This window comes from Panthera tigris, chromosome A3 (genome assembly GCF_018350195.1).
Source record: "Panthera tigris isolate Pti1 chromosome A3, P.tigris_Pti1_mat1.1, whole genome shotgun sequence".
Lineage (NCBI taxonomy): Eukaryota > Metazoa > Chordata > Mammalia > Carnivora > Felidae > Panthera > Panthera tigris.
The window spans coordinates 5,096,891-5,123,097 of NC_056662.1; the positions used below are offsets into that span (position 1 = coordinate 5,096,891).

Here is a 26,207-nt window from a genome sequence, read left to right on the forward strand (position 1 = left end):
GAACTAAAGTGCCCGGGGACAGCCCTATTCTACCTCTTGAAGAGCGAGCATCGTTCTATCGTTCTAACCAGCAACAAGAACAGCAGTAACAGTAGCAACACTCACCCTTGGCTGAATCCCTTGGCCAGGCTAGACGTCTTAACAGATACTTTATCGCCAGCTTCTCATTTTATCCTTACGCTGTTTCTAAAGAATCTATTCCTTTGCTTCAAGGGATGCAACCAACGCCTTTTGTGGTGTATGCTCGGCCAAGCCCTTTCTAACCTCATCCCTGTTGATCCCTACACCACCCCCAGGGGATAGTTCTGTGTCCTCGTTTCTCAGCTGAGGAAGCAGGGGTGGGAGGTCTGGCCACCTGCCCATGAGCCACACGGTCTGAAAGCAGAGGGCCTGGGTTTGAGCCCCACTCTCCACGCAGCACACTGCCTGTGTCCTCACCTTTCCACTGACTCAAGAGAAGATATAGCCAGCCCGCGTAGACTGCTAAGGACACATTTCATTTCATTTCATTTTTTATTTTGTTTTATTTTGTTTTATTTTATTTTATTTTGTTTTATTTTATTTTATTTTATTTTATTTTATTTTATTTCGCTTTATCTTTTCCCTGCTAAGAACAGTTTTTTAAAAGAAATTTTCACCTTTATTTATTTTGAGAGAGAGACAGAGTGCGAGTGGGTTAGGGGCAGAGAGGGAGGGAGACACAGAATCGGAAGCAGGCTCCGGGCTCTGAGCTGTCAGCACAGAGCCCCACGCGGGGCTCGAACCCGTGAATGGTGAGATCATGATCTGAGCTGAAGACTGACACTGAGCCGGCTGAGCCACCCGGGCGTGCCAGTGCTGATAACCTTTTAAGTCCAAAATCTCTTTATCAATCCCCAGTGCCAAAATACTCCCAAATTAAGAAACGTTACTATTATAGTTTGACAGCAATGCTCATATGGTGGCAAAAACCTGACCTTAACTGATTCCTGGTGCCTTAGAGTCTTGACTCCACGTGAATAGTCTTAAGTTTTGCTACAGAAAGATTAATGGGTTTAATTGTGTGGGGCTGCCCCAGACCTTGTCAGAGGGGTAACGTGATACACAGAAATCGACGAAGTCCTAAATTCTCGAACACACGTGGCCTCAGGCTTTGGCCACTGGACATCAGTGCCCGCTGGGGCCTTTCTACACAGGTGTATTTGAACATGTAGCAGCGAGAGCTGCGTTTTCTAGTGGTTTTGTTTTCTTGCACCTTGCAGTTCTCCTGTAACTCAGACGTAGGAGTTTCTAATTTATCTCGGACTGAGATGTGCTTGTGACAGAATCCATTCTGAGTCCCCAACCCAATTATGTTTTGCATCATTTCAGAGGCCGCTCATTTAGACCAAGGCCCATCTGGAGGTTCATTGCTGTGATGTATTTCGGCATCATGTACACAGGTTCACCAGCCTCGTCTCGACCTTGGAAATGTTGTGGTATTTTACAGTGTGTGGTGACATTTATGAGCCCATTTGGACACCCACAAAGAGGTTGATTTCCATAGATTAAATGTCAAGTTTGAAACCGTCCAGGGTAATTGAATCCTGGAGCGCTGTCCACTTAGATTCTCAACCGAGACTGTTGACTGGACGTTCGTGCTGTTATGAGCCCACAAGAGCAGCCCCAATTACTTAGGTCTGACCGAGGCCAGGGGACACAGTGGGAGTGGGGGGCTCAGGGCAGTGGAATTTGATACCCGAAGAAATATTGCCTCATTTACACTTTTTAAAATGAAATACACATGTGGTTAGTTGGTAAGTAAATTATCGGAGGCAGAAAGACCCTACCAACTGAGGTTTTCAACGTGTTGGTTAGTTGATGAAACCTAACCATCTGCGTATGAACAAGTACAGAAGGGTGAAAAGGAATTCATCCTTCAATCACTGTCCAAAGGGAGTATGCATCTTCAGACTTTAATCTGAGTCTCTCTCTTTTTGAAAACAAATTTTAGAACTTCTGGTCACCATGCTGTACACGGCATCCCCATAATTTATTTATTTTATAACTGGAAGTTTGTACTTTTTTAAATTTAAATTTAAATTTTTAAATTGACAGCCAAGTTAGTTAGCCTCGAGTGCAACAATGATTTCAGGAGTAGATTCCTTAGTGCCCCTTCCCCATTTAGCCCATCCCCCCCTTCCACAGCCCCTCCAGCAACCCTCTGTTTGTTCTCCATATTTAAGAGTCTCTTCTGTTTTGTCCCCCGCCCTGTTTTTATATTCTTTTTGCTTCCCTTCCCTTGAGTTCATCTGTTCTGTGTCTTAAAGTCCTCATACGAGTGAAGTCATATGACATTTGTCTTTCTCTGACTAATTTTGCTTAGCATGATACCCTCCAGTTCTATCCATGTAGTTGCCAATGGCAAGATTTCATTCTTCTTGATTGCCGAGTAATACTCCATTGTATATATATACTACATCTTCTTTATTTGTTCATCCATCGATGGACATTTGGGGTCTTTCCATACTTTGGCTATTGTCGATAGTGCTGCTATAAACATGGGGGTGCCTGTGTCCCTTCGAAACAGCACACCCGTATCCCATGGATAAATGCCTAGTAGTGCAATTGCTGGGTTGTAGGGTAGTTCTATTTTTAGTTTTTTGAGGAACTTCCAGAGTGGCTGCACCAGTTTGCATTCCCACCAGTGATGCAAGAGAGATGCTCTCTCTCCGCATCCTCACCAACATCTGTTGCTGTCTGAGTTGTTAATGTGAGCCATTCTGATGGGTAAGGTGGTATCTCATTGTGGTTTTGATTTGTATTTTCCTGATGAGGAGCGATGTGGAGCATCTTTTCATGTGTCGGCTGGCCATCTGGATGTCTTCTTTGGAGAAGTGTCTATTCGTGTTTTTTGCCCATTTCTTCACTGGGTTATTTGTTTTTTGGCTGTTGAGTTTGATAAGTTCTTTATAGATTTTGGATAGTAACCCTTTATCTGATATGTCATTTGCAAATATCTTCTCTCATTCTGTCGGTTGCCTTTTAGTTTTGCTGATTGTCTCCTTCGCTGTGCAGAAGCTTTTTATCTTGATGAGGTCCCAGTGGTTCATTTTTGCTTTTGTTTCTCTTGCCTCCAGAGACGTGTTGAGTAAGAAGTTGCTGTGGTCAAGATCAAAGAGGTCTTTGCCTGCTTTCTCCTCGAGGATTTTGATGGCTTCCTGTCTTATGTTTAGGTCTTTCATCCATTGTGAGTTTATTTTTGTGTCTGGTGTAAGAAAGCGGTCCAGGTTCATTCTTCTGCATGTCGCTGTCCAGTTTTCCCAGCACCACTTGCCGAAGAGACTGTCTTTATTCCATTGGATACTCTTTCCTGCTTTGTCAGAGATGAGTTGGCCATACGTTTGTGGGTCCATTTCTGGGTTCTCTATTCTGCTCCATTGATCTGAGTGTCATTTTTGTGCCAGGAAGTTTGTACATTTTGACTCCCTGCACACATTCTCTTCTTGCCTCTGACAACCACCAATCTGTTCTCTGTTTGTATGAGTTTGGTTCCTCTGGATCCCACATATGGGTGAGATCCTACGGTATTTGTCTTTCTCTCTCTGACTTATTTCACTTAGCATGATGCCCTCAAGGCCCATCCACATTGTTGCCAATGGTGTATATAAGTACACCCCACATTTTCTTTATCCAGTCATTAGCTGATGGGACACTTAGGATGTTTCCATATCTTTGACATTGTAACGAATGCTACAATCAACATAGGGGTACAGACATCTCTTTGGGACAGAGATTTTGTTTCCTTTGGCTATGCACCCAGGAGTGGGATTGCTGGATCGTATGGTGGTTCAATTTTTAATTTTTTCAGGAACCCCCATACTCTTTCCCAAAGTGGCCGCACCAGTTTGCATTCCCACCAATAGGGCACTAGGTTGATCTGGGTCTTTGAAATGTTTCTTGCTCGGGAGCAACTACAGTTGGGAAGATCTAACAAGGGTGTGGGCCCCCTTCCTCCACTGGTACACAGTGACCACGAGGGGCAGCACAGCCTCACAAACCTTTACAGCCCTGACTTGTTGTCTTCCTAGAGGCTCAGTGGAGTGCTTTCTCAGCTCCACCGTGGTCGTTTCTGTCAACGGTATCTGCTGACCTGTCTCCCTAAAGTGAGGTTGCCAGGCCACACAGACCAGTCCGTTAAAACCAGAATACAAGTGGGGCACCTGGGGGGCTCAATCGGTTGAGCGTCCGACTTCGGCTCAGGTCACGATCTCACCGTTCATGGGTTTGAGCCCCGCGTCGGGCTCTGTGCTGTCAGTTCAGAGCCTGAAGTCTGCGTCGGATTCTGTGTCTCCCCCTCTCTCTGTCCCTTCCCCGCTCGTGCTCTCTCTCTCTCTCTCAAAAATAAATAAACATTAAAAAAAAAAACAAACAAACAGAATCAAAGTCACACCATCAAGTTTCAGAGGAGTTGAACTGGGCTTGTTGAATCCCTGTCCAGGCTTGGTCAGGATGCCGGTAGGAGTCAAGACAGGTCAAGGGACCCCATCTTTTTTTGCGGCCAAAGCATTACAAGTGTGCACACGGTGCGAGATGGCTCTCAGATTCATTTTATGATCAGGAATTAGAACAAAAAGTGGGGCGCCTGGGTAGCTCAGTCGGTTGAGCATCTGACTCTTGATCCCAGCCCAGGTCTTGATCTCAGGGTCGTGAATTCAAGCTCCATGTTGGGCTCCATGCTAGATGTGAAGCCTACTGAAAAAAAAAAAGGTTAGAACAAAAAGCAACACCTGCCCTTGGTGGCTCTCCCCGGACCACAGGTGTTCGCTGCCTCACACCTGACGGTCAGACAGAATTACGATCCTGCTGGGTTTGGATGATTGGCCCCGCACGGCCGTCCTTCCTGGCTGCTCCGCTCAACCGTGGTGGTGGCCTCCGATCACAAGAAGTGACGTGGGTTTCTTCAAGGGCAGACGCCTTGCCTGCAGTGACGACCAAGATGCCAAAACATTAGGTTTGGAAAGGGACGGCCTTGGCCAAGCATCGTGTTGTTTAGTCTACATCAGGCGAAACATCTGGATGATTGGAGACATCTTGGGAGTTGAATGGGCCACGTGACCGGTTCTCCTGGAGACGCAGCTGGGTCAAGACCAGTGAGAGACACGTGCTCTCAGGAGGGTGTTTTCTGGGCAGGGGAGGAGAGAGGAGACCCGGTGTGCTCAGTCCTGGCCTGAGGGAAGGACCAACCCCAGGGGCTTAGAGAAACAGAAGTTTGGGGCGCCTGGGTGGCTCATTTGGTTAAGCATCCAAATCTTGGTTTCGGCTCTGGTCACGGTGTCACGGTTTGTGAGTTCAAGTCCCTTGTCGGGCTCCGTGCTGACAGTGAAGATCCTGCTTGAGATTCTCTCTCTCCTTCTCTGTCCCTCCCCTGCTCTCTCTCTCTCTCTTTTTCTCAAAATAAATAAATAAACTTAAAAAAAAAAGGAGAGAGAGGGGCTCCTGGGTGGCTTTGTCTGTTAAACGTCCGACTTTGGCTCAGGTCACCATCATGGCTTGTGAGTTTGAGCCCCACGTCGGGCTCTGTGCTGACAGCTCGGAGCCTGGAACCTGCTTTAGATTCTGTGTCTCCCTCTCCCTCTGCCCCTCCCCTACTTGTGCTCTGTGTCTCTGTCTCTCTCTCTCAAAAATCAATGAACATTTAAAAAAAATTATTTAAAAAAATGAGAGAGAGAGAGAGAGAGAGAGAAACAGAAGCTGATTCTCTCATGGGTCTGGAGCCTGGAAGTCCCCAGGCAAGGTGACAGCCGGGCCATGTTCCTTCTGCCCACCTACAGGGTAGAATCCTTCCTTACCTCCTCCTGGCTTCTGTTAGCTTGTCGGCAATGCTCAGCCTTCCTTGGTTTGTAGACACATCACCCCGCTTTCTGCCCCCATCACCACGCGGCCTCCTCCCCTGCGCGTCTGTTCCTCACACGGCGGTCCGTCTCCTCCCTGCGGGTGTCTCTCTCCTTTTCTTATAAGGACGCCCATCATACTGAATGAAAGGCCTGCCCTCTTCCAGTATGACCTCCTCTCACTTTAGCTCATCACATCGGCAATATTTCAGGTCACGTTCACAGCCCCTGGAGACTCCAACATACCTTCTAGGAGGAGACACAGTTCAACCCACGTAATACCTGGCTTCTCTTTTCCTCAGAACCTAAGGAGCTGTGACATTTCTCCTTTCTTTGTGTGATCTGTGGGTGGCAGGGGGGACGTGAGCCAAGATGCCTGTGGGCTTTCCTGGCGGCTGCGGCCGGGGTGGCAGGTGATTAGTGGGGGTGCCCCTGCTCAGGGAGGCCGGAAAGGCTTCCCGGAGGCTGCTTCTGTTCTGGTTCTTCCAGGTGAAGCCATGAGCACCTGAGTCGCCCAGTCTGGGCTGGAGGAGGGCTGTGGGGTGGGGGGAGTACCAACGGGCGGCTGCAGGTGAGCTTGGCCATGCGGCTCTGTTCTCAGTACCCGAGCAGCTGGCTTTAAAGGTGTCTGCAGTCAATCAGGTCACGTTCCGCAGACCTTCCAGAGAACTACGTCTGCGGACAACACGAGAAGCTCTTCTTCCGGAGGCTTCTAGGATTTAGAGGCTCCGAGCCCCCCCTTGCAGGGCATAGCCCAGATTCAGTAGGAATTCTGTCCGCCTGGTATCTGGTGCCCTCAAAGTCAGAGTCCGTTTAGGAGCCTGCTGGAGAGGCCAGTGTTGAGGCTTGGGGGAAGGTTCTAGATGAGGGATTCTTGGATTGGTAAAGCACGCCCAATGCCTGGACGGGAAGGTGAGCAGGAAAGGAGTGGGTGGATGGGCTTTGTAAGTGGATCGAACCATATAGAAGTCCCCGCACCCCGGCCCCAGTCAAGCAAACACAGGGAGGACTGTGACCAGTGACGCATAGGAGCTGAAGGGGGAAGGACCGTGTCTCCCTGGAGGACAGATGACTGAGCATGGCCCCTCCCGTCCTGCCCCCTCCAGGTCTGCTCCTCAGAAACACACACCAGCTTCCACAAGCCTCTTACAAACTCTCCTTGGGGCCCGGATGGAGGGGCCTGTGAGCATGCTGACTTTTCCTTCTGGCACTCTCTGACCACCTGGATGCCCCCACTTTCTACACCTACCTCGATCCCTCATTTGTAGGCCCTGGAACAAAGCCTCAGGGCCCGTCAGGGACCAGAAGCAAAATGTTAACCAAAGGGTTAATATCACATGTCCACGGCAGAAGGAAAACGGCCTGGTTTGGCCAGCTCGGCTGCTGTAGGTGCTGTGACAGGGTGGCTGGGGCAGGTAAGTGGGGGAGGTTTTATTTTATTATTTTATTTTATTAAAATTTTATTTAAATCCGTGTTAACAGTTAGTCGAATAATGGTTTCAGGAATAGAATTTAGTGATGCATCACTTACATGTAACACCCAGTGCTCATCCCAACAAGTGCCCTCCTTAATGCCCATCCCCCATCTAGCCCATCCCCCACCTACCTCCCCTCCCAAAACCCTCACTTTGTTCTCTGTATTCTGTTTTTATCTTATTTTCCTTTCCCTTCCCCTATGTTCATGTTTTGTTTCTTAAATTCCACATGAGTGAAATCATATATTTGTCTTTTTCTGACTGACTTATTTCGCTTAGCATAATACCCTCTAGTTCCGTGCACGTTGTTGCAAATGGCAAGATTTCATTCTTTTTGATCACCGAGTAATATTCTGTTGTACGTATGTATATATTCAAATACATATCCATACGCGACATTGAACGGACGGTGACAGGTAGGATCAAAAGTGACAATAAAGGGCCCAGACAAAATTTGATTCTTAAAATTCAGTCACGTTGTTTTTTAAAAGCCATACTTAGAAATTCCCAAGGTATCAAAACAGAATTCAGAGACTCTATTTTGCCTTATTCATTATATTAGCCAGGAATGAGTGTGTCAGGAGAACGTTCTGGAGGGGAGGTGTTGATGAATTGAAAATGTCAAGGGGCTGTTTTGTGTTCTTTGCAACATCCCCTGAGCAAACGTGGAGGGGAGCTGTATCTGCAGAGGGGGGGCTGGGGAGCTCCTCCCTGCGCTGGCTTCGACATCAGCGGCCTGGTGCTTGGCCGGCAGGTGCCCAGCGGCTGGCCTCTGGACTCAGTGGATGCCTTGCTCCGGCCAGCCTAGCTCTTTGGCATACGCCCCTTTGCAGCTCCTGATCTCAAAAGCGTGTGCCAGACCCTTGTTCAGGCCTGGCACCCCGGCTCTCCAGCCGATGAAGCCCTGGGTCGTCTTCGGGACTGGCGGGGACGGAAGGATCTGGAATGGAGACGTAGGGGGTTTAGCCACCTTGGGCCACAGTGACACGGGGCGTGCCCACCGAGGCACCAGGATCGGCACATGAAGCCCGATGGGGAAAGGACAGGAAGGTCTCCCTAAGTGAGATGCGCCCAAGGTACACACGCTCCGGTCAGCTGGACCCCGAGACTCGCTTCTCGCCACAAAACCATGAAGCCAGGGGTGATTCTTTATCTGGTCATGCCTAACACACTGACTCATGGCCTCCAGGAAAGTAATTGTTTTTTTAATAAATGTTTTTATTTATTTTTTGAGAGAGCGAGAACAAGCGGGGGACAGGGAGACAGAGGATCTGAGATGGGCTCTGTGCTGACAGGCTGACAGGTTCACAGCAGCGAGCCCGATGCGGGGCTCGAACTTATGAACCGCGAGAGCATGACCTGAGCTGAAGTCGGATGCTCAACCGACTGGGCCACCCAGGCGCCCCTGGGAAGATAATTTTTATTTGATAAAAGAGCAAAAAGGAAAAAAAAAGTAAGGTTCAGAAATATCAGGGCACCTGGGTGGCTCAGTTGGTTAAGTGTCCGACTCTTGGTCTCAGCTCAGGTCATGATCTCCCGGTTTGCGAGTTCGAGCCCCACACCGGGCTCTGCGCTGACAGCACAGAGCCCCTGCTTGGGATTCTTTGTCTCCCCCTCTCTCTCTTTCTCTGCTCCTCCCCTGCTCTGTCTCTCTCTCAAAAATAAGTGAACATTAAAAAAAAAGACATATTAAGTAAGTTCACATCCCCCTTTATAAAATATATAACAATATTGTCGGATGGTATCCCGGCGGTTACAAATACTCCCGTTTTCCTCAGGAGGCTTTATGAAACGTGTGTGCATGCACCCACACTCCCCCCCACCAAACTGTAGAGGCCACAGGAATGAAAAGTGATAGAATATAATTAAAGACCGAAGGAAAATGAGGCTCTGTCTGAAATGAAAAACCACCGATTTGTTCGTCAATTCCCTGGACAGACTTGAAATATTTGGAAAACGAGGGCAAATGTTCACATTAGTTTCTCCCCTTCCATTTGAAATAAGGCCCTGTTCTGCCTCAGGGCCTTTGTACACGCTGTTCCCTTTGCCTGGAAAGCTTGTCCGGGCTGGCTCTTTGTCATCCTTCAGTCCTCAGCTCAAGGGGCATCACCCTGTCCTCTGTTACCCTCTAAAACCTCACCTGTCTCTTTCCTCCATGGCATTCAGCACAGCATCTAACAATTGTGTTGATTTTCTTGTTTCATGTGGGCCCCCCCCACCCCCTTGTCTTTTCTTCCTGTTTACCACTGTTTACCCAAGCAAGCCCCTGGCACCCACCAACAGCTAACCGTCATTGGAACTCTCTAAAACCCACCGGGTAACGTTCCAAATCCTTCGCAGGCGTTCTCCCACGGAACCCCGACACTATTCCCTGAAATAGGTGCTTTCGTTAGCCCCCATCGTACAGGAGGGAAAGGAGACGCAGGGCAATCGGACGCTCCCAAGACCACGCAGAGGGTGAGCAGCCGAGCAGGATTTGGATCCCGGTGGTCTGGGCCCGGTCCTTCCCCCGCCCCGGTTTCGGGCCCAGCCCCTAGAAGTGTTTGCTGAATGACGGGACCAACCCCATCCTTTTCTCGGCCGCCCTCTGCTTCTGCAGCGCTGGACGCAGGGGTCCTCGCGAGTGTCGTGTGGGGACGGGTAGCCTGATGTGTTCCCCGCACGGGGGCTCCGACAGGGCCTGGAAACTGGCCTCCCACCTGCTGGGCGCCACCGCCTTCTTACCTACCGCGGAGTGGGGCGAACACAGTTCCCTGCAGGGCTCATTTCTTACTTAGGAAAATAAGTATTCAAAACGACTTGGCGAACCTTGATGTATTTTTCCACTGGGGTCACGGGCCGGATGCGGAATCGCTCGGGAAGCTCGATTTTGGGCTTCGGGGTGAGGGGTTCTTCGTCACCCTTGAGCAACTGAAACACAGTCCCCAGAGACGGGAAGCCTCAGACTGAGGTTAGTGGGAGCCGTCTCGTCCCCGTCCCCCCGGAACGCCGCCGTTTGCAGGTGACCGAAGCAGGGCTCAGAAACGTTGGGGAGCTTGAGAGAAAGGGGCAGACTGGGGACCGTCAGCTCGGCGCTTGGCTGCTGTGCCTTGTACCAGCTTTTGCACCTGCTAATTTATACTCCCGCGTCGTAATTTGGGAAAACCTCACAGGTTGCGGACTCAAAAACTTGCCAACAAGCTTCCAGGACCAATCTTTAAAATATTAGAGGAGAGTCCCCATCCCCCCTCTTAATTTTTAAAGCGATTTTGAACTCCGAAATCCCAACTTAATTACATGTGAGGAATATTAATACAGACTCTTTTTATGCATTTTGTATTAATAAGGACTCATTTTATGCATAAAATCTCAAGTTGTAGAATTCTGTAAGTATTGAAAAAACTCATTAAGAGTGGCATAATTTGAAAGCTAGCGGGTGGGGTCAATTACAAATGGGGTTTGGAATTATGCGATTATTGTGCCGTTCTGCGGTCCCTCCCGAGAAATGTGGTCTCCAGGTTGTTGTGTCCTGGGGGTAGTTTGAAAGGCTGTGGTCATGGGGCGCCTGGGTGGCTCAGTCGGTTGAGTGTCCGACTCTCGGTTTTGGCTCAGGTCATGATCTTGCAGTCTGTGAGGTCAAGCCTGGCGTCAGACTCTGGGCCGCCAGTGCAGAGCCTGCTTGGGATTCTCTCCCTCCCTCTCTCTCTTCCCCTCCCCCACTCGCTCTCTCTCTCAAAATAAATAAACATAAAGAAAGAAAGGTTGTAGTCTGGTGGCCACCGTCCCACTGAAGCCCATGCAAGCATTTTACATCTGTAAGGTGATTTACAGACCCGAGCCACTACTCAAGAGTCAGATTTCATTTCTTTACTTAAAATTTTTTTTAAAGAAATATTTTTTTTATTTTTGAGAGAGCGAGCGAGCCAGAGAGAGAAAGTGAGTGGGGAGAGCAGAGAGAGAGAGAGGGAGACACAGAATCCGAAGCAGGCTCCAGGCTCTGAGCTGTCAGCACGGAGCCCGACGCGGGGCTTGAACCCGTGAACTGGGAGATCGTGACCTGAGCTGAAGTCGGACGGTCAACCGACCGAGCCGCCCAGGCGCCCCTGGCCAGATTTCATTTAAACGGGTGGGTTTCTGGAGTCTCTTGAGCCACGGGGCATCTGCACTTCTCCTGTCTATCAGGTAGCACTCAGCTGAGCTGATGAGCTCTGCATGGGCCCAGGGGTTTCTACAGTCACATCTCCCACTCCCTAGTAATTACGCCTGGCGCTTCTGCCTGTTTCTGTTCCCTGGCTGGTTTAGGAAATACCTAGAATATTTCCCCGGTAATCCCTATATATTCACCTGGCTTCTATTCTCGTCCCATCTGAACTACACACTCACCCAATGAGGCCGCTTGAGGACTAGCAACCCATTTTACAGATGGGTAGTCTGAGGCTAAGTGGCCCTGCAACCAGGCAGACCAGTTTCTCCCCTTGGTGCTTCCCTGTATTAACTGTATGACTTTGCAAGTCTTGGAGCTCAATTTCTTAATTCAGAAAATGGGCATAAAACAGCACTCCCTTCTGTGCAAGAGTTGTTGTGTGGATTAAACGAGCTGGTTCGGATGAAGCACCCAGAACATGGCTGGCTCGTAGTAAGTGCTCAATAAATTCGCGAAAGGAAGGAACCTATAGGTTTCAGAGTTACCGGTTTTCGTACACAGCACTCCGTTTAACTTTATTCTTACAAATTATGCACTTCCTAACCATTTATTCTTTGAAATAATCAATTCTGTAACCTCTAGGCTCATAAAATCTCTATTTACCTCCTCGAGAGGGGTTGCTAAAAATCCCCAGTTCTGGGCCCAGTTTTGCCGCGCTTCGGTTTCAGCTTTCAGGCGGTATTTCCTGGAAAAAAAAAAAAAGTCCTAAGTGCTGGGCGGCATTGGAAAAAGGTTAAAGTAGCAAGCTCTAAAAGGTCCACTGGGGAAAATTTTACTTTTTTCCATGCGTGTTATCGACTGAACTATGCCTCTGTGCCAGAAAGGGAGCTGGGTGCCAGAGGGAGCAGGAGTCCCGGTCTCTGGGGACCACGAGGGGTGACAGGCGTCTAAAGACCCAGAGGTACGGGTTGGATGGCACGCTGGGGACAAGACTTGGGGCTGGCTCTGCCCGAGGGGCCATGTAGGTATTAGAGTCCTTATTTTGGTGAAGTGAGTGAGGTGGGGTGAGGCGTCTGGAGTGCAGAATTTAAGGGGTGCTCACTTCCAGATTCTGGCAAGTGCAGAGCCAGCATGGCCTGACCTTGAGAATGAGCCCTCCTTAAATACTGCCCCCCAGATCCCCCACTGGCCCCGCCCTAATCCTGGTCCTGCTTGTGCTCCACAGTAAATATGATTTATATACAGTGACCTACTAGTTGAGGGCTGGCCTGTCACATTTTGCACACATCTAATTAAACATTCACTCATTTTGACTTTCAAGCTTCTTTTCCTCTTTTGGAATCAGTGTCTGCACCCCCACCCCACCCCCACCCCCCACCCCTCCAGAGCCCAGTGTCTCCACCGTTCTGGAGGTCCCGAACAAGCTTTCTGCTCTGGGCACTGAGCATCTAAAGCAGAGTCTAGTCTAATGGAGATATAACGTGAGCCTCAGGTATGAGCCACGTACATAATAACAATTTTCTAGAAGCCACACTAACGGAAAAGTGAAAATAAACGGCTGAAGTTAATTTTAATATTAGTTTCTTTGGGGGGTATGAAATCTTCGAAATCTGTTGTTTCTATTACATTTACAGTTCGTTCCAATTTGGGCCAGCCACTGGCTCAGGAGCCACTTTGGATGTTGGACAGAACCGTCTAAGGGTTGAACCGGCTCTCTTCACACAGGAGGGGGCATCTGATTTGGGTCCTGAAGGATGAGTATGAGTTTGTCTGGTGGAGAAGGGACGGAGGGGCATTTTAAACGGACGGAACATACCTGTCACGGCAGTCTTACAGGTGTCTGAGACAAAGATAAAAAACAATGAATAGCTGTGTATTTTATGCCAAAGGATTCTGGCTTCCCATTGACAAGAGAGAGGTAAAGTTTCCTATAAAAATAAATTTGAGCGAAAAAGAAAGCCAGTTTAAAGAAAAATATGAAGTGATTAACGCAGGTTTTACAAGGAAATGATAAAAATCAGAGAGACGGCCAGCAGGATAACTGAAGTTTAAGAGGTAAGCAATTATGCTTCATTGTTACTCAACTTCACTTACTTGCATCTAAATTAGTAACCTCCCATATTGGTGGAAACTTCAGAGATGGTGTATTTAGCGATTCAATAGAGCGCCGAATAAAAACACCCATGACAAATGTCTGCTGAACATAAACCTTTTAGAAAATGGATCGGTTTTTTAAATTGAAATGTCTTACTATTTAAAAAGGCAGGAAAATCAAGAATGTAAAGAGCCTATGCATACCTCATTCAAATTAAGTATTAAGATATTTCTTTTATTTTTTTTTTGTAATTTGGTAAATCTTAAAAATAACATGTTGGTCGGCTCAACAAGCAAAGATTTGCAGATGATTGCAAAACCAGATGTAGTATCTTTTATCTTTCGTCGTGGGCCTAAGAAGAGAAAGGCTTTCTGGTGGCCCTCATGTCCCTGACGTCGCCCAGACCACCTCCAGCACACGGTCCTGGCGCCCGGAGGTCGACCGCCTCCAGGAGCTGGAGGGGAAACTGAGGCCGCCAGGTGTGCACGCTCGAGGTGGGGACGGCCCCGCCCACCGGGTACGGGATCCCGGGCGTTACCAGATCTCGTCTTGGGCGACGAGGTTCATGCGCTCGGCCGCAGCGGTGCTGAGAGGTTTCTGCGTCATGTGGGCTCTTGGTCTCTGGGCTCCCGGCGCGCACCAGCCCTGGGCTCGGCGGCGTCTCGCGTCGCCAGGGAGACCGGTTGCCCAGCAACGCGGGACGCGGAGGCGGAGGCTGTGCTGCACCTGGCGCGGGGTGCGGGCGCGAGGCTCCAGCCGAGGCCGTGCGCCCGCTGCCCTCCTCCGCCCGCCTCCGAGCCCTCCGCCCACCTCCCTGCCCACCTGCCTGGCCCTGGCGGCGGCGGCAGCCCTTCTCCTGTGCGGGAAGCCCTAGGGAAGCCTCACCGCCTCACCACCCTCCCCCTTTAAAATTTAGGCCTGCGAGGCAAGTACGCACACCCACGAGTGTACCCATCCTAAATGTACCAAGCTTGATGAATTCTGTCACAGAGGAACGCACCCCCCGGGAGCCACGGTCTGGATTATCAACTAGGACCTTCCAGCCCCCCCGCCTTGTCCACTTCTCTGGGGGGGTGATTAGTTTCCCTGGCATTTGAACTTTGCAGAAGTGACTCGTCCAGGGCCCAAGGTTGTGTTTGAGAGGTTCATCCACCTTGCTGTGCGTGCCTGGGCGTGTTCTTTGTTCGTTTCCACTCCCGAAGTCTATCCTGCTGCCGCTGGGGTGGGGTTTGGGGTTTTGGCCACCCCAGTGCTGGAGCTCCTGATTGAAGATTGGTCGTTCATGCTGACAGGACGGTGAGTGGGGGCTCTGTTCATAGTTGGTTGAAGCAAATCCGTGCCCGTCAGTCAGGAAGGTGTCTTCAGGGAGCGCCTGCAGGTGGCAGCGCAGGGCCTCCGCCTCATCTGGGTCCTCCACCAACTTTGGCTGCCTGACAGCAGTTTCAGGGAGAGGCCCAGAACCTCGCAAGACCCACCGAAAGTTCAGGCAACACCTCAGGAAAACCAGAGCTGGGCTTCTTTCCCACTGTCCTTTGCTGCTTGGGTTGGACACCCACGGCCAAGCTCAGCTGCTTAAAAATCATCCAGAGAGAGAAGGGCCTCCTGATTATCAAGAGAGAGGAGGAGGATAGGATATGTGGACGCCCCATCTTCCTGCAGGCCCTGCTCCTAGGGAGGAAGAGTCACCCCCAAACCCAGAGTTCACGGTCAGACGAGGGCCTTTGAAGTTTGCTTCAAATCCTTTCTCTCCCACCAATTGTTCGAGCCGGTTTTCCATTCTACAAAATGTCACCGAAGGAATCCCTCCTTCGTGAAATTGGAGAATGTAAAGAAGGATCCAGCTGGGGTCCAGGGAATGCTGGCGCCATGATGGTTACTATGGCGCCTCAGGAAGGCCCACGGGGCTGCCCCAGGTGAGTGTAGCTCTCTCCCCTCTCAGGAAAGAAGGAATCCCGTCCTCTGGGCCAGTCCAACAGCCGCCCACCGCCTCTTCTTCAAAACTGACATCTTCAAGAAGCAAAGCCCAGCTCCTGCACATGGCTTGGGGAGAGCGTCGCGTATGTATGCATTTCTGCTGGTATTCACCATTTATAACAATCCCCTGCATGAAATGCACAGATAATATGGCCTGCACACCCCACACCCACACCCTCCTTCATGCCCATCAACACCAACCCTTCGTGACTGGGGTTCTCAATCAGTTCGTTGACTGACTTGGTGATCTCCCAAGGTTTCCACCAGCCCACATTGTCAGAGGCCTGGAATTGGACAATGGGTCTAAGAGACAACAGTTAATGGACAGACTTGGAGGGCAGGGCGCCATGTTTTTTTGCCCAAGCAGCCAAGAGGTACACAGGTGCCCAGAGACTCATGGGACTGAGCGAAGGGGGTCATCATGCTTTTGCTGAACTACAGGCCATCTCTGGGATAATTACCAAGGTCACCTGAGGGGGCGTGGGTGTTTTACCTTCCAGTTGGGTACCTGTGATTCTCCCTGGAATGTCTGCCCCCCTCCCTTTCCCTGACCTCCTTGCTCCCTTATCAACAGATTAGTGCTTTTATGGGGCTGTTGGGGGATGTATTTACATATAACAATGTTCTCCGCACCCAAGGCGTGTATATTTTTCTTGGCTCTTGGGAGGTGCTGGGTAGAGGCCCCAAATCGGGGTGGTCCCATTTGCCCACTCAGCCAAAACAGTGACGGGGCCGGGTGGGGGCTGGAATTAGAGAGGATAGGTTAATTCATGAATGTGGTACACATTATGCCCTTGGCCAAGCAAGCTGGTGGGCCTGGTCGGATTGCCGCAGGCTGGACAAGTGTCCGGGTGGGCTCAGGGTTTTCTTTCGGGCCTTTTTTTGTGAAGCCACCATTCTTACAACAGGGGGTAAGTAATCTGGAAAGCTGTGTGAACAGTGGATGGCGGGGAGAGGAGGATCCATCATGTAGGAGGGCAAAGTCAGCTTTCCCTTCGGGAAGCTTCCGAGATGATTCTGTTAAAATGATTAAGAGTAAGTTCACTTACTGAATGTCTCTGTATGCCGGGCTCATTCATTCTACAAATGTCTGCCGAGCACCTCTGATGTGCGCGGTGATGCAGGAAGGGACCAGACGGACTAAGTCTTTGCCCCTGCCCCAGGGGGAGGGGTGGACACGTCTGGAGGAAAGACAATGAGGCAATAAACAAATGCACACACCGGCTCATGCCAGGGAGACACGTCTGGCCCGAGGAGGCTAAATCAGGAAGGAGGTTCAAGGTGATGGGGAGTCAGGGGAGAGGTATGGGAAGAACTATTGTGAGTGGGTAGGGAAGCCCAGGTCCTGAGCTGAGCTGGCCCCGAGGGTCTGGAGAACACTAAGGAGGCCAGTGCAGCTGGAGGCATCCCTGGAAGGTGTGGTGGGTACAGATATGGACAAGCAAGGACAGTGCCTTCCAGGAGGTCAGTCGAGTGGGGGCACAGATGTGAATGCCCCCAGATGATAACGCATCGTTTCATCATTCTGGATGGGGTAACAGTAGGATGATGTGATTTAGAGCGTGTCCCTGATGAGGCAGGGAAGTACAGAGGCGGCGAGGAGTGAGTTGGGTTTTGAAGGATGAGTAGGAGTTTGCCAGTTCTGCCCATTCTCCTCAGAAATAGCTGCATGGGCCACCCTGGGGGATGGGTCTAGGATGAGAAGTGGTTGAGGTTCAAAGTCCAAGCTTTGGGACTGGATGTGGCCTCACGCCCTGCCTCTGCTGTGTTCCATCTCAGTGGCCTCAGGAAAGTTGGTTGACCTCTCTGAGCCCATGTCCTCATCTGCCAAATGAACTTGTAGGGGTCTGAGGAGGTGGCGTAGGGGGAGCAAATGTGAATGGCTCTGCATGCTGCCAGAGTGGTTGGTGCTCACGAATAACGGAGAACGTCGCCCAACGACCAGCCTGTGGGTTGCCTCGGCATAGGAGGCGTCTTTGGCCAAAGGCACGAAGGTTTGGGAGACAGTGTGGGGAGATGGAAATGAGGCCTTGACTGGAGCTGGGCTTTGCTTCTTGAAGATGTCAGTTTTGAAGAAGAGGCGGTGGGCGGCTGTTGGACTGGCCCGGAGGGCGGGATTCCTTCTTTCCTGAGAGGGGAGAGAGCTACACTCACCTGGGGCAGCCCCGTGGGCCTTCCTGAGGCGCCATAGTAACCATCATGGCGCCAGCATTCCCTGGACCCCAGCTGGATCCTTCTTTACATTCTCCAATTTCACGAAGGAGGGATTCCTTCGGTGACATTTTGTAGGATGGAAAACCGGCTCGAACAATTGGTGGGAGAGAAAGGATTTGAAGCAAACTTCAAAGGCCCTCGTCTGACCGTGAACTCTGGGTTTGGGGGTGACTCTTCCTCCCTAGGAGCAGGGCCTGCAGGAAGATGGGGCGTCCACATATCCTATCCTCCTCCTCTCTCTTGATAATCAGGAGGCCCTTCTCTCTCTGGATGATTTTTAAGCAGCTGAGCTTGGCCGTGGGTGTCCAACCCAAGCAGCAAAGGACAGTGGGAAAGAAGCCCAGCTCTGGTTTTCCTGAGGTGTTGCCTGAACTTTCGGTGGGTCTTGCGAGGTTCTGGGCCTCTCCCTGAAACTGCTGTCAGGCAGCCAAAGTTGGTGGAGGACCCAGATGAGGCGGAGGCCCTGCGCTGCCACCTGCAGGCGCTCCCTGAAGACACCTTCCTGACTGACGGGCACGGATTTGCTTCAACCAACTATGAACAGAGCCCCCACTCACCCTCCTGTCAGCATGAACGACCAATCTTCAATCAGCTTGACCACCGAGGGCTCTAGGGTTGCCAGATTCAGTAAATACAGGATGTCCAGTTAAATTTGAGTTTCACGGAGCATACTTATGCCACACTATGTTTATACCAAGAAATTGTGTATTGTTCACCCAAAACACAAATGATCCAGTGAAGAAATGGGCAGAAGACATGAATAGACACTTCTCCAAAGAAGATACCCAGATGGCCAACAGACACATGAAAAGATGCTCAACATCACTCATCATCAGGGAAATGCAAATCAAAACCATGATGAGATACCACCTCACACCTGTCAGAATGGCTAAAATTAACAACTCAGGCAACAGCAGATGTTGGCGAGGATGCAGAGAAAGACGAACCCTTTTGCGTTGCTGGTAGAAATTCAAACAAGTGCAGCTATTGTGGAAAACAGTATGGCGGTTCAAACAGAACTGCCCTACAACCTAGCAAATGCACTAGTAGGTGTTTATCCAAAGGATACAGGAGTGCTGATTTGAAGGGGTACATGCACCCCAATGTTTATAGCAGCACTATCAACAATAGCCAAAGTATGGAAAGAGCCCAAATGTCCATCGACTGATGAATGGATAAAGTTATGGTATATGTATACAATAGAGTATTACTCGGCGATCAAAAAGATTGAAATCTCGCCATTGGCAACAAGGTGGATAGAACTAAAGTGTATTATGCTAAGTGAAATTAGAGAAAGACAAATATCATATGATTTCACTCATGTGGATGAAAGAAACAAAACAGATGAACATAGGGGAAGGGAAGGAAAAATTAGATAAAAACAGAAAGAGAGGCCAACCATAAGAGATTCTCAAATAGAGAGAACAAATTGAGGGTTGCTGGAGGGCAGTCGCGGGGGGGGGATGGGTTAAATGAGGGATGGTCATAAAAAAGGGTGCTTGTTGGGATGAGCACTGGATGTTATATACAAGTGAGAAATCACTGAATTCTATTCCTGAAACCAATATTACACTATATATTAACCAACTTGGATTTAAATTAAAAAGAAAAAAGAAATCTCGTGCGGTTTCGCTGGGTCCCGTGTCATCTCTGAGCATCCTAGTCTCGGTGAACTTCTGCATTGGTATGTGTGCCTTCTCCTCCTCTCTTGTTCTAGGAGTGGAAACCTCCTCCCTACGATATTTGAAACAAGACATTCGCGGACCTCTGACGGACACTGTTCACCATTTCTTCACTTTAATTCCGTTCTTTTGGAAAGAGTGTTATTCAGGAAGAGCTGGGAGGGGAAGGGATGGCCACACTTGCTGATTCCCATCATACGTGGGAAAAGGAGGAAATATTTACAGCTTGGGAAGGTTTGCCGTATTCCTGCATATTAATATTTTTGGCCATCTCTCAGCATTCTGGGACAGTTTTTAGGTTTTATTTTTTTCCCCCATCTTGCTGTTGCTCTAGAAAACCTTTCAACAACTGGAGCCAACTGTTTCTTTTTAGTTTTTAAGCTTAAACAGTTTTCTTTTTTATTTTGTGATTTTTTTTTTTTGAAACCAAAGAATGTTTTGTGCAGCCAACGTCCCCGCCAGCCAGCCAGCCAGCGTGCCTTTTTCCGCAGCGCGGGTGATTATCACCTCGACTGCATAACAAAGACATGAAGGCTTGAGATAAAGGTGCCAATTTGCAGGGCAGGTTTTTGATGGCTTCACCGAGTTTAAGGAACTCCAAGCGTCTCTAGTCCTTGCGCCCCCATTATGTTAGCTCGGGTCACAGCAAAGGGACTCTTGTCTTACCTTACAAATTGTCCACACTCCACACACGTAAAGTAACAATTAACATCACTCTCTGGGGCTTATTGAAGAAGAACAAAGCCGAATCCCTCCCACCGCGCCCCGGAAAGCCTCCCTCTCAGCTTTGTTCTCCGCTGGGCGCAATTATCAATGGCTCCGCGTCGCGGCCCCTCTGGGTCAGGGTGCATTTTGTTCCTCTCTTTCGCTCTCACCTGCCCCTTCCTTTCCAGCCTCTCTTGTGCCAGCTCTTAGGATGTGAGAAAAGCCCAGCCCCTGTGTGAAAAGTAAGCCTGAATGCTAGGGGAGAAGAGCCAGCTTTGATTTCCAAGCGAGACTAACACTCAGCGATCTTTGCAGGGGAAGGTGGTAAGTGCCCAGGAGCGGTCCTCGGGTGGCTGTCAGAATGGAAGGCAGAGGGTGTCCGTGGGCTGTCACAAGGCGCGTCTGCAATGAAGCCTCTGTGCTCGAGGAGGAGTCCGCTTAGAAGTGCATGTGCTCTGAGAATGCAGGTATCGCCCAAGAAGGGCTTGGAGTAGCCTGAAGTCGCAGGTACCGTCCTTGAATGGAACTCGAGTGGCGTATTACCTGTGATTCCAGAGAGACCTCATCGAGCTGGCCTGGCCAGGCGCAGGGCTTTGCTGTCCAGGGTGGACCAGCTACCCTGGGTTCTGCCAGCAGAGGGTCCGACAGAAGGTTTGGAAGGAAAACTGGACCCCTGCGCAGGAAGGGGAGACGGGAGGTGGTTTCCATGTTCTGTTCCGTAAGATTAGGGGTTTACGTACCTGGCAGACCTGTCCCCTTCCCCTTCCGCTGAGGCTTAAGGCAGGCTACGGTTTCCAGTGGTCATTCATTCGCTCATTCACTCAACTGACACGTGTACCGAATCTCCTCTACGTGCTGGGCTTTGTGCCAGGCACTGGGGACCCATCAGGGGCAAGGCAGGACTGATTCCAACCTCAGGAAGCTCCCAGTTTAGTAAACCAATAAACCAGGAGACTTTGAGATGGGGACAAGCGTTAAAAAAAAAACAAAACAGAACATGTAAGGGGTGTCGTGGGGTGAGGGAGTTGTGGCAGTAGGATGCCAGGGGAGGTGGCATTTGAGCAGGGACGCGAGTAGTGCAAGCAAGCCATCTCTGGGGACAGAGGAGGACACCCATGGGGGCTGGGCGGTCCACCAGGCCTCGGCACCAGGTGGGCCTGGGGAATTTGGACTTTTTATTCCAAGTTCAGTGGGAGGTGCTTAGCGCACCTGGGTAGGGCTGTCCAGTCCAACACACAGGCTTTGCGGCCTCGGGCACAGCGTAGGACCCCCTGGGTCCCCACAGCCCCCCAGAGGATGTCCTCTCATGTTCTCATTGCTGCTTTTCGGGGTTCAAGGGCATCAAGGGGTTCAGGGCTGGGACCTCATGAAAGAGAGTAGGAAGATCGCGCTCCTGAAATCTTTTGCAGACTATCCCCTTCCGTGCTTGAGGTGGTTCTGGGATAGCAGCTAACTATACTTCCCTCCAGCCTGGCTGGGGCCTGGTTGATCACCAGGTGACATTTCACCGGGCTGCAGTGATTGGCCAGATAAGAGGACATGTGACCGAAGCAGGGCCAATCAGAGTTTTTCCCTGGGTTTTATGAACAGACACCAAGCTGGGATGACCCTTTTTGTCCCTAGGCTGGGATATGGAAAGCTTAGAGCTGTCTGTGGCCAAACCCCTCTCTTCCTGCCCGTGTGCATGCTGCTTCCCTGCCGGTAGGGGAGAAGCCTGAATGCTCCAGGAAACAAGGAGGCCAGTGTGCAGAGAGCGGAGAGGGGGAGGGGAGGGTCGAAGTGAGGGCGCAAGAGAAAAATCTAGTGATGGTTTGGATGTGTGCAGGTTCCTGAGGCCAGCTCTGCCCCTGGGTTTCCCAGTTACTCGAACCAGCTAAAGCCCACTCCAGTTTTGGTCGTGATGGGGGTCTACCCGTCGCAACAAAACGGATTTCAGACCATTTCGCTCTGGAAAGTCGTCTAACCCTCCCGCCTCGGGAAAGTCACGTGGCTAGTCAAACGTCCTTGGACGTCCTTGGTCTTAATTTGCTTAATCCCCCCCTCCCCCACCCAGTGGCCCCCACTGCTTCCGGGCTGGGTCAGGTGTGGCAAGGGTTTGCCGTTTGCCTAGTGCACAGGCCCTGCCTGTGTCCGGACCTAGGGACGCCCTGCGGGTCACGCACATTCCCCAGCCCTCCCCCTCCCCCCCACCTCGCGGCTGGGAAAGGAAGCCCCTTCTAGAGAGAGGAAGAAGCCACACAGGGGGCTGCGCGGGGAGGGGGCGGTGGCTCAGGGGCCAGAATGTTCATCTTGGAGCTCTGGGGACACCCTCACGTCTCCCCACCGCTCCACTTAGCACCCGGAGCCGCTTTGCGGCCGCTCCTTTTTAGAGGTTCGCCTTCTCGGCTGCGCGGGGAGTAGGGCGTCCTGACGTGGGTACCGCCTGGCTGTCACCCCACGGTGATGACGACCACGGATAAGCTGGAACTTACTTAGCACTTGCCGGGCTGAGTACCTGCGAGGCCCCTCTGCCTTGCGACCTCACGGTAGCCCCATGACGCGGGAGTGATGAACGTTCCTCTTTTGCAGAGGCAGACACAGCATCAGAGAAGCTCAGGCGCTGGTCCACGGTCGCACAGCTTTATCGCCGGAAAGCCGAGATCCAGGTGTGCGTCGGCAGCAGTGTGGCAAACTGCAAGGCGAGAGCTCACCCGGGGTGTCCTGGGGCCTCCTGGATGGACAGTGGTCCGCAGTACCTTTCCCGCGACAATCTGGGCCGTCCCACGTGACCGTAAATGACTGCAAAGGAAGGAGAGAACAGCGTTTCTCCTCTCCGTCCCCACCGCACCCCTCCCCCAGGCTCCGTGGGCGTCTGTTGGGCATTTCTTTAGGACCTGCTGCGGGCCGGGCTCCTGGCGTGGGCGGTCGGGGGTCTAAGCGTCCTCCCACGCTCTAGGCCCAGCCACCGGTCAGTGCCTGGCACGCAGCGGGCCCTCTGGGGACACTTGTCTGGTGGAAGGAAGGCTGTCCTAGCCTTCCGGAGCGGGAGGCCTCACCCGGGACATGAAAGGGCATCTCGCGTGGCTGAGAAACGTGGTCCCCCTCCGCCTGTCATGGACGTGGGGACAGGACCCACGAGGACTCCGCATGTTTGATCTGAGAGGCAAATGGCTTCTGTGGAGTCACCTCTCTTGGGGGCCTCACCTCGGAGTCGGGGGAGACGCGTCTATGAGGCCTATTGTTTGCTTTCAGACAACTTCGTCTGGAGTGGATTTTATTATTATTTTTATTTTTATTTTTTTACAATATTCTATTTTATTTTTTATTTTTTTTCAATATATGAAATTTATTGTCCGATCGGTTTCCGTACAACACCCAGTGCTCATCCCAAAAAGTGCCCTCCTCAATGCCCCTCACCCACCCCCCATCAACCCTCAGTCCAGTGGATTTTAAAGGAAAGCTCGGGGGCTCTACGAGATGCAAAAAGCTAAGGTGGGAATGAGGGTTGTTTCAGAGACCTGGCTGCGGTTACTGGGGGACCACGTGTGGGCCAGGTCTTTTAAAGCTAGTGAACGAGGAGAGCAGTGGCTCCCAGCCCGCGACTGTCTGCCCCGTCGTCGGACATCGTTGAAAGGGAGCATTCAGGGGCAAGTGGGGACCCTCCTGGGGGCGTGTCCGTGGCCCCCTGACCTCGTCCCCCTCCCATCTCACCCGATGAGCCCCCATCGGGCCCCCTCAACGCTCCCGTGGGCAGCCAGGGGGGCTCGGCGGTCGCAAACTGGAGTGTGGACCCTTCCTGTGTTAGGCCCCCCCAGCGGCCCTCCCGTGTTCTCAGGAATGACGTCGTGCCGTGCGAGCTGGGCTGTGGAACTGGCCTCCCCGGGTTCGAATCCTTCCCTATTTACCAGCTGTGCTCACTTGAGAAGATTCCTTCCTCATCTGTAAAATGGAGATCACAATAATAACCCTCTCGACAGCTGTCATGAGGAAGAAATGAATTAGCACCATGTATGAAAGGCATTTGCACACGGCCTAGCACAAGTTATAGACAACGAAAGTGTTTGCTCTTGGGGTCAGGTGGAGACTGCTGGTGGTGGACATAGGCCCTGCCTAGGCTGATGCATTCGCCTTGACCTCACCTCCAACCTGTCACAGGCTGTGCTCCTGCCTCACCCGCCTGGTTTCCATCTAGGAAACACTTCAGGCCAATTCCTGCCTCCGGGCCTTTGCACTGGCCTTCTCTGTGCCTGGAATGCATGTCGCTTTTCTTCCTCCTCCCTTACAAAGTAACTCTGCTGTCACTTTCTCCAGGAAGGCTTCCCAGACCAGGCCAGATGCCCTCCCCACACTTTGGTAGCAGTTGTAGGGAGGGTTTTAAAGTTTTTAAAAAATTTTTTTATGCTTATTTATTTTTGAGAGAGAGAGAGCGAAAGTTTTTTTTTTTTTTGAAGTTTATTTATTTTGAGAGAAAGAGTGCAGGCAAGTGGGGGAGGGGCAGAGAGACAGGGAGAGAGAGAATCCCAAGCAGGCTCTGTACTGTCAGCCTGGGGCCTGATGCGGGGCTGGATCCCCACAACCTGTGAGATCATGACCTGAGCCGAAATCAAGAGTCAGGCGCTTAACCCGCTGAGCCACCCAGCCCCCCTCCCCGCCTCACAGCACGTTTTCATAATGAATTTTCACCAGTGAGTTTTGCTCAACAGGGACCTCTCGGAGTCCAGAACAACGATGGCTCTTGGCACTCAGGATTCGCTTGGTGAAGGTGTGGATGAGGCAGCCTGCTGTTCTTACCACACATTCACGCCAACGGGCTGCAGAGACCAACGGACCGACTGGTGTGCTGGACGTCCGTGCAGGTGTTTGCAGAACTCCGGACGAGGCAAGGGCAGGACGAGACTGTCTTTCCACCCCTGTCTTCCTCCCTCCTTTGGGGTTTCCCACTCCCAGCGGTGGCTGCTGCAGACCTAGGGACCATGCACGCACCCCTGCTGGGCCCTCCCAGACCCGCTGAGCGTTGCTGGCTGGGCCGTGCACATCAAGGCAGAAATAAAAAGATGCAACTTTGAGTTCTTTGGCTCCTCTGGGTTTAAATCAAACTCTTAGTGTAATTTCAAACTACTTTCTTTTTTTATTTTTTTTTCTTTTGGTGGGTCTATTTTATACAGAGCATGTTTCAAATCAAAGCGAGGGAACATTTTCCCCCCTTCTTCCCATGAAAGGCAGGGGGTCTAAGACATTTTAATAGCTTTCATATTCCTTGCTCCAAATATATTATTTTAGCACAATTGTTCCTTTGCGGGAGAATTGCTTAAATGATTCAAAATGGATTTAAAAATATATTTCAAGTTTTAATTTTATGCACAGCACATTAATGAGCAGAGTGCCTTAGAGACTGCCTGTCAGTTTAACATATTCACAATATTCTCAACACAGATGTTATTCCATCTAAACCCTTTTAGAGGGAAGAAACCAGTCATTTTTTTCTTGGGGGATGTCAGAAAATATATTATTTTTGAAATTGTATTTTGATCCCAGAATTCTGTGCAAAAATATGATCATTAGGGTCTGGGTTTGCAGAGTCAGTCCCGTGGACACCAAACTTTTAAAAAGTCCCGAAAAGAGGAGCTGTCAGAACCCTTCACTCGGTTCCCGTTCTCTCGCGGGGACTCTGAGCTTCGACAAGTGGAAGTGGAAACAATGGAAACTTCACCGCGCTGTGCGTCAGATGGGTCAGGGTCAGGGTCAGGGTCAGTGGTACAGTTAGGGTCAGGGCCAGGGTTATGGTTTAGGCTAAGGTTATGGGTTAGGGTGAGGTTTAAGGTAAGGGTTAGGGTCAGGGTTAGGAGTTAGGGTTAGGGTTTAGGTTAGGTTCAGGGTAAGGGTCAGGGTTAGGGGTTTGCATTAGGGTCAAGGTCAGGGCTAGGGGTTAGGTTTAGGGTTAGTGTCAAGGTCAGGACCAGGGTTAGGGTTACGGTTAGGGTTTGGGTTGAGCCTCTTTTAAAGACCAGATGGAATGATAGTGGGTTTGATGTGGAAATCTTTAGAAGGTATGACTCTCATTTTCTTGTTTTTCCCATTAAGGTGCCTGATATTGGCATCAATGGGTCT

General features: G+C 50.7%; 1 protein-coding gene across 2 annotated transcripts; it reads right to left on the reverse strand.

The window, feature by feature from the left end:
- Positions 1-7,780: 7,780 nt before the first annotated feature.
- On the reverse strand, positions 7,781-14,204 carry CA3H20orf85 (chromosome A3 C20orf85 homolog). 2 transcript variants are annotated; one of them, XM_042979690.1, is made up of 5 exons: positions 14,084-14,204; positions 12,114-12,195; positions 10,136-10,237; positions 9,642-9,698; positions 7,781-8,267 (listed from the first exon to the last, which is right to left on the reverse strand). In XM_042979690.1, the coding sequence occupies exons 1-5, from the start codon at positions 14,149-14,151 to the stop codon at positions 8,106-8,108; spliced, it is 471 nt and encodes a 156-aa protein (XP_042835624.1). In that variant the 5' UTR covers positions 14,152-14,204; the 3' UTR covers positions 7,781-8,105. The 2 variants fall into 2 exon arrangements, with proteins under 2 accessions (XP_042835624.1, XP_007087103.2); XM_007087041.3 differs by lacking the exon at positions 9,642-9,698.
- Between the last annotated feature and the right edge of the window lie 12,003 nt (positions 14,205-26,207).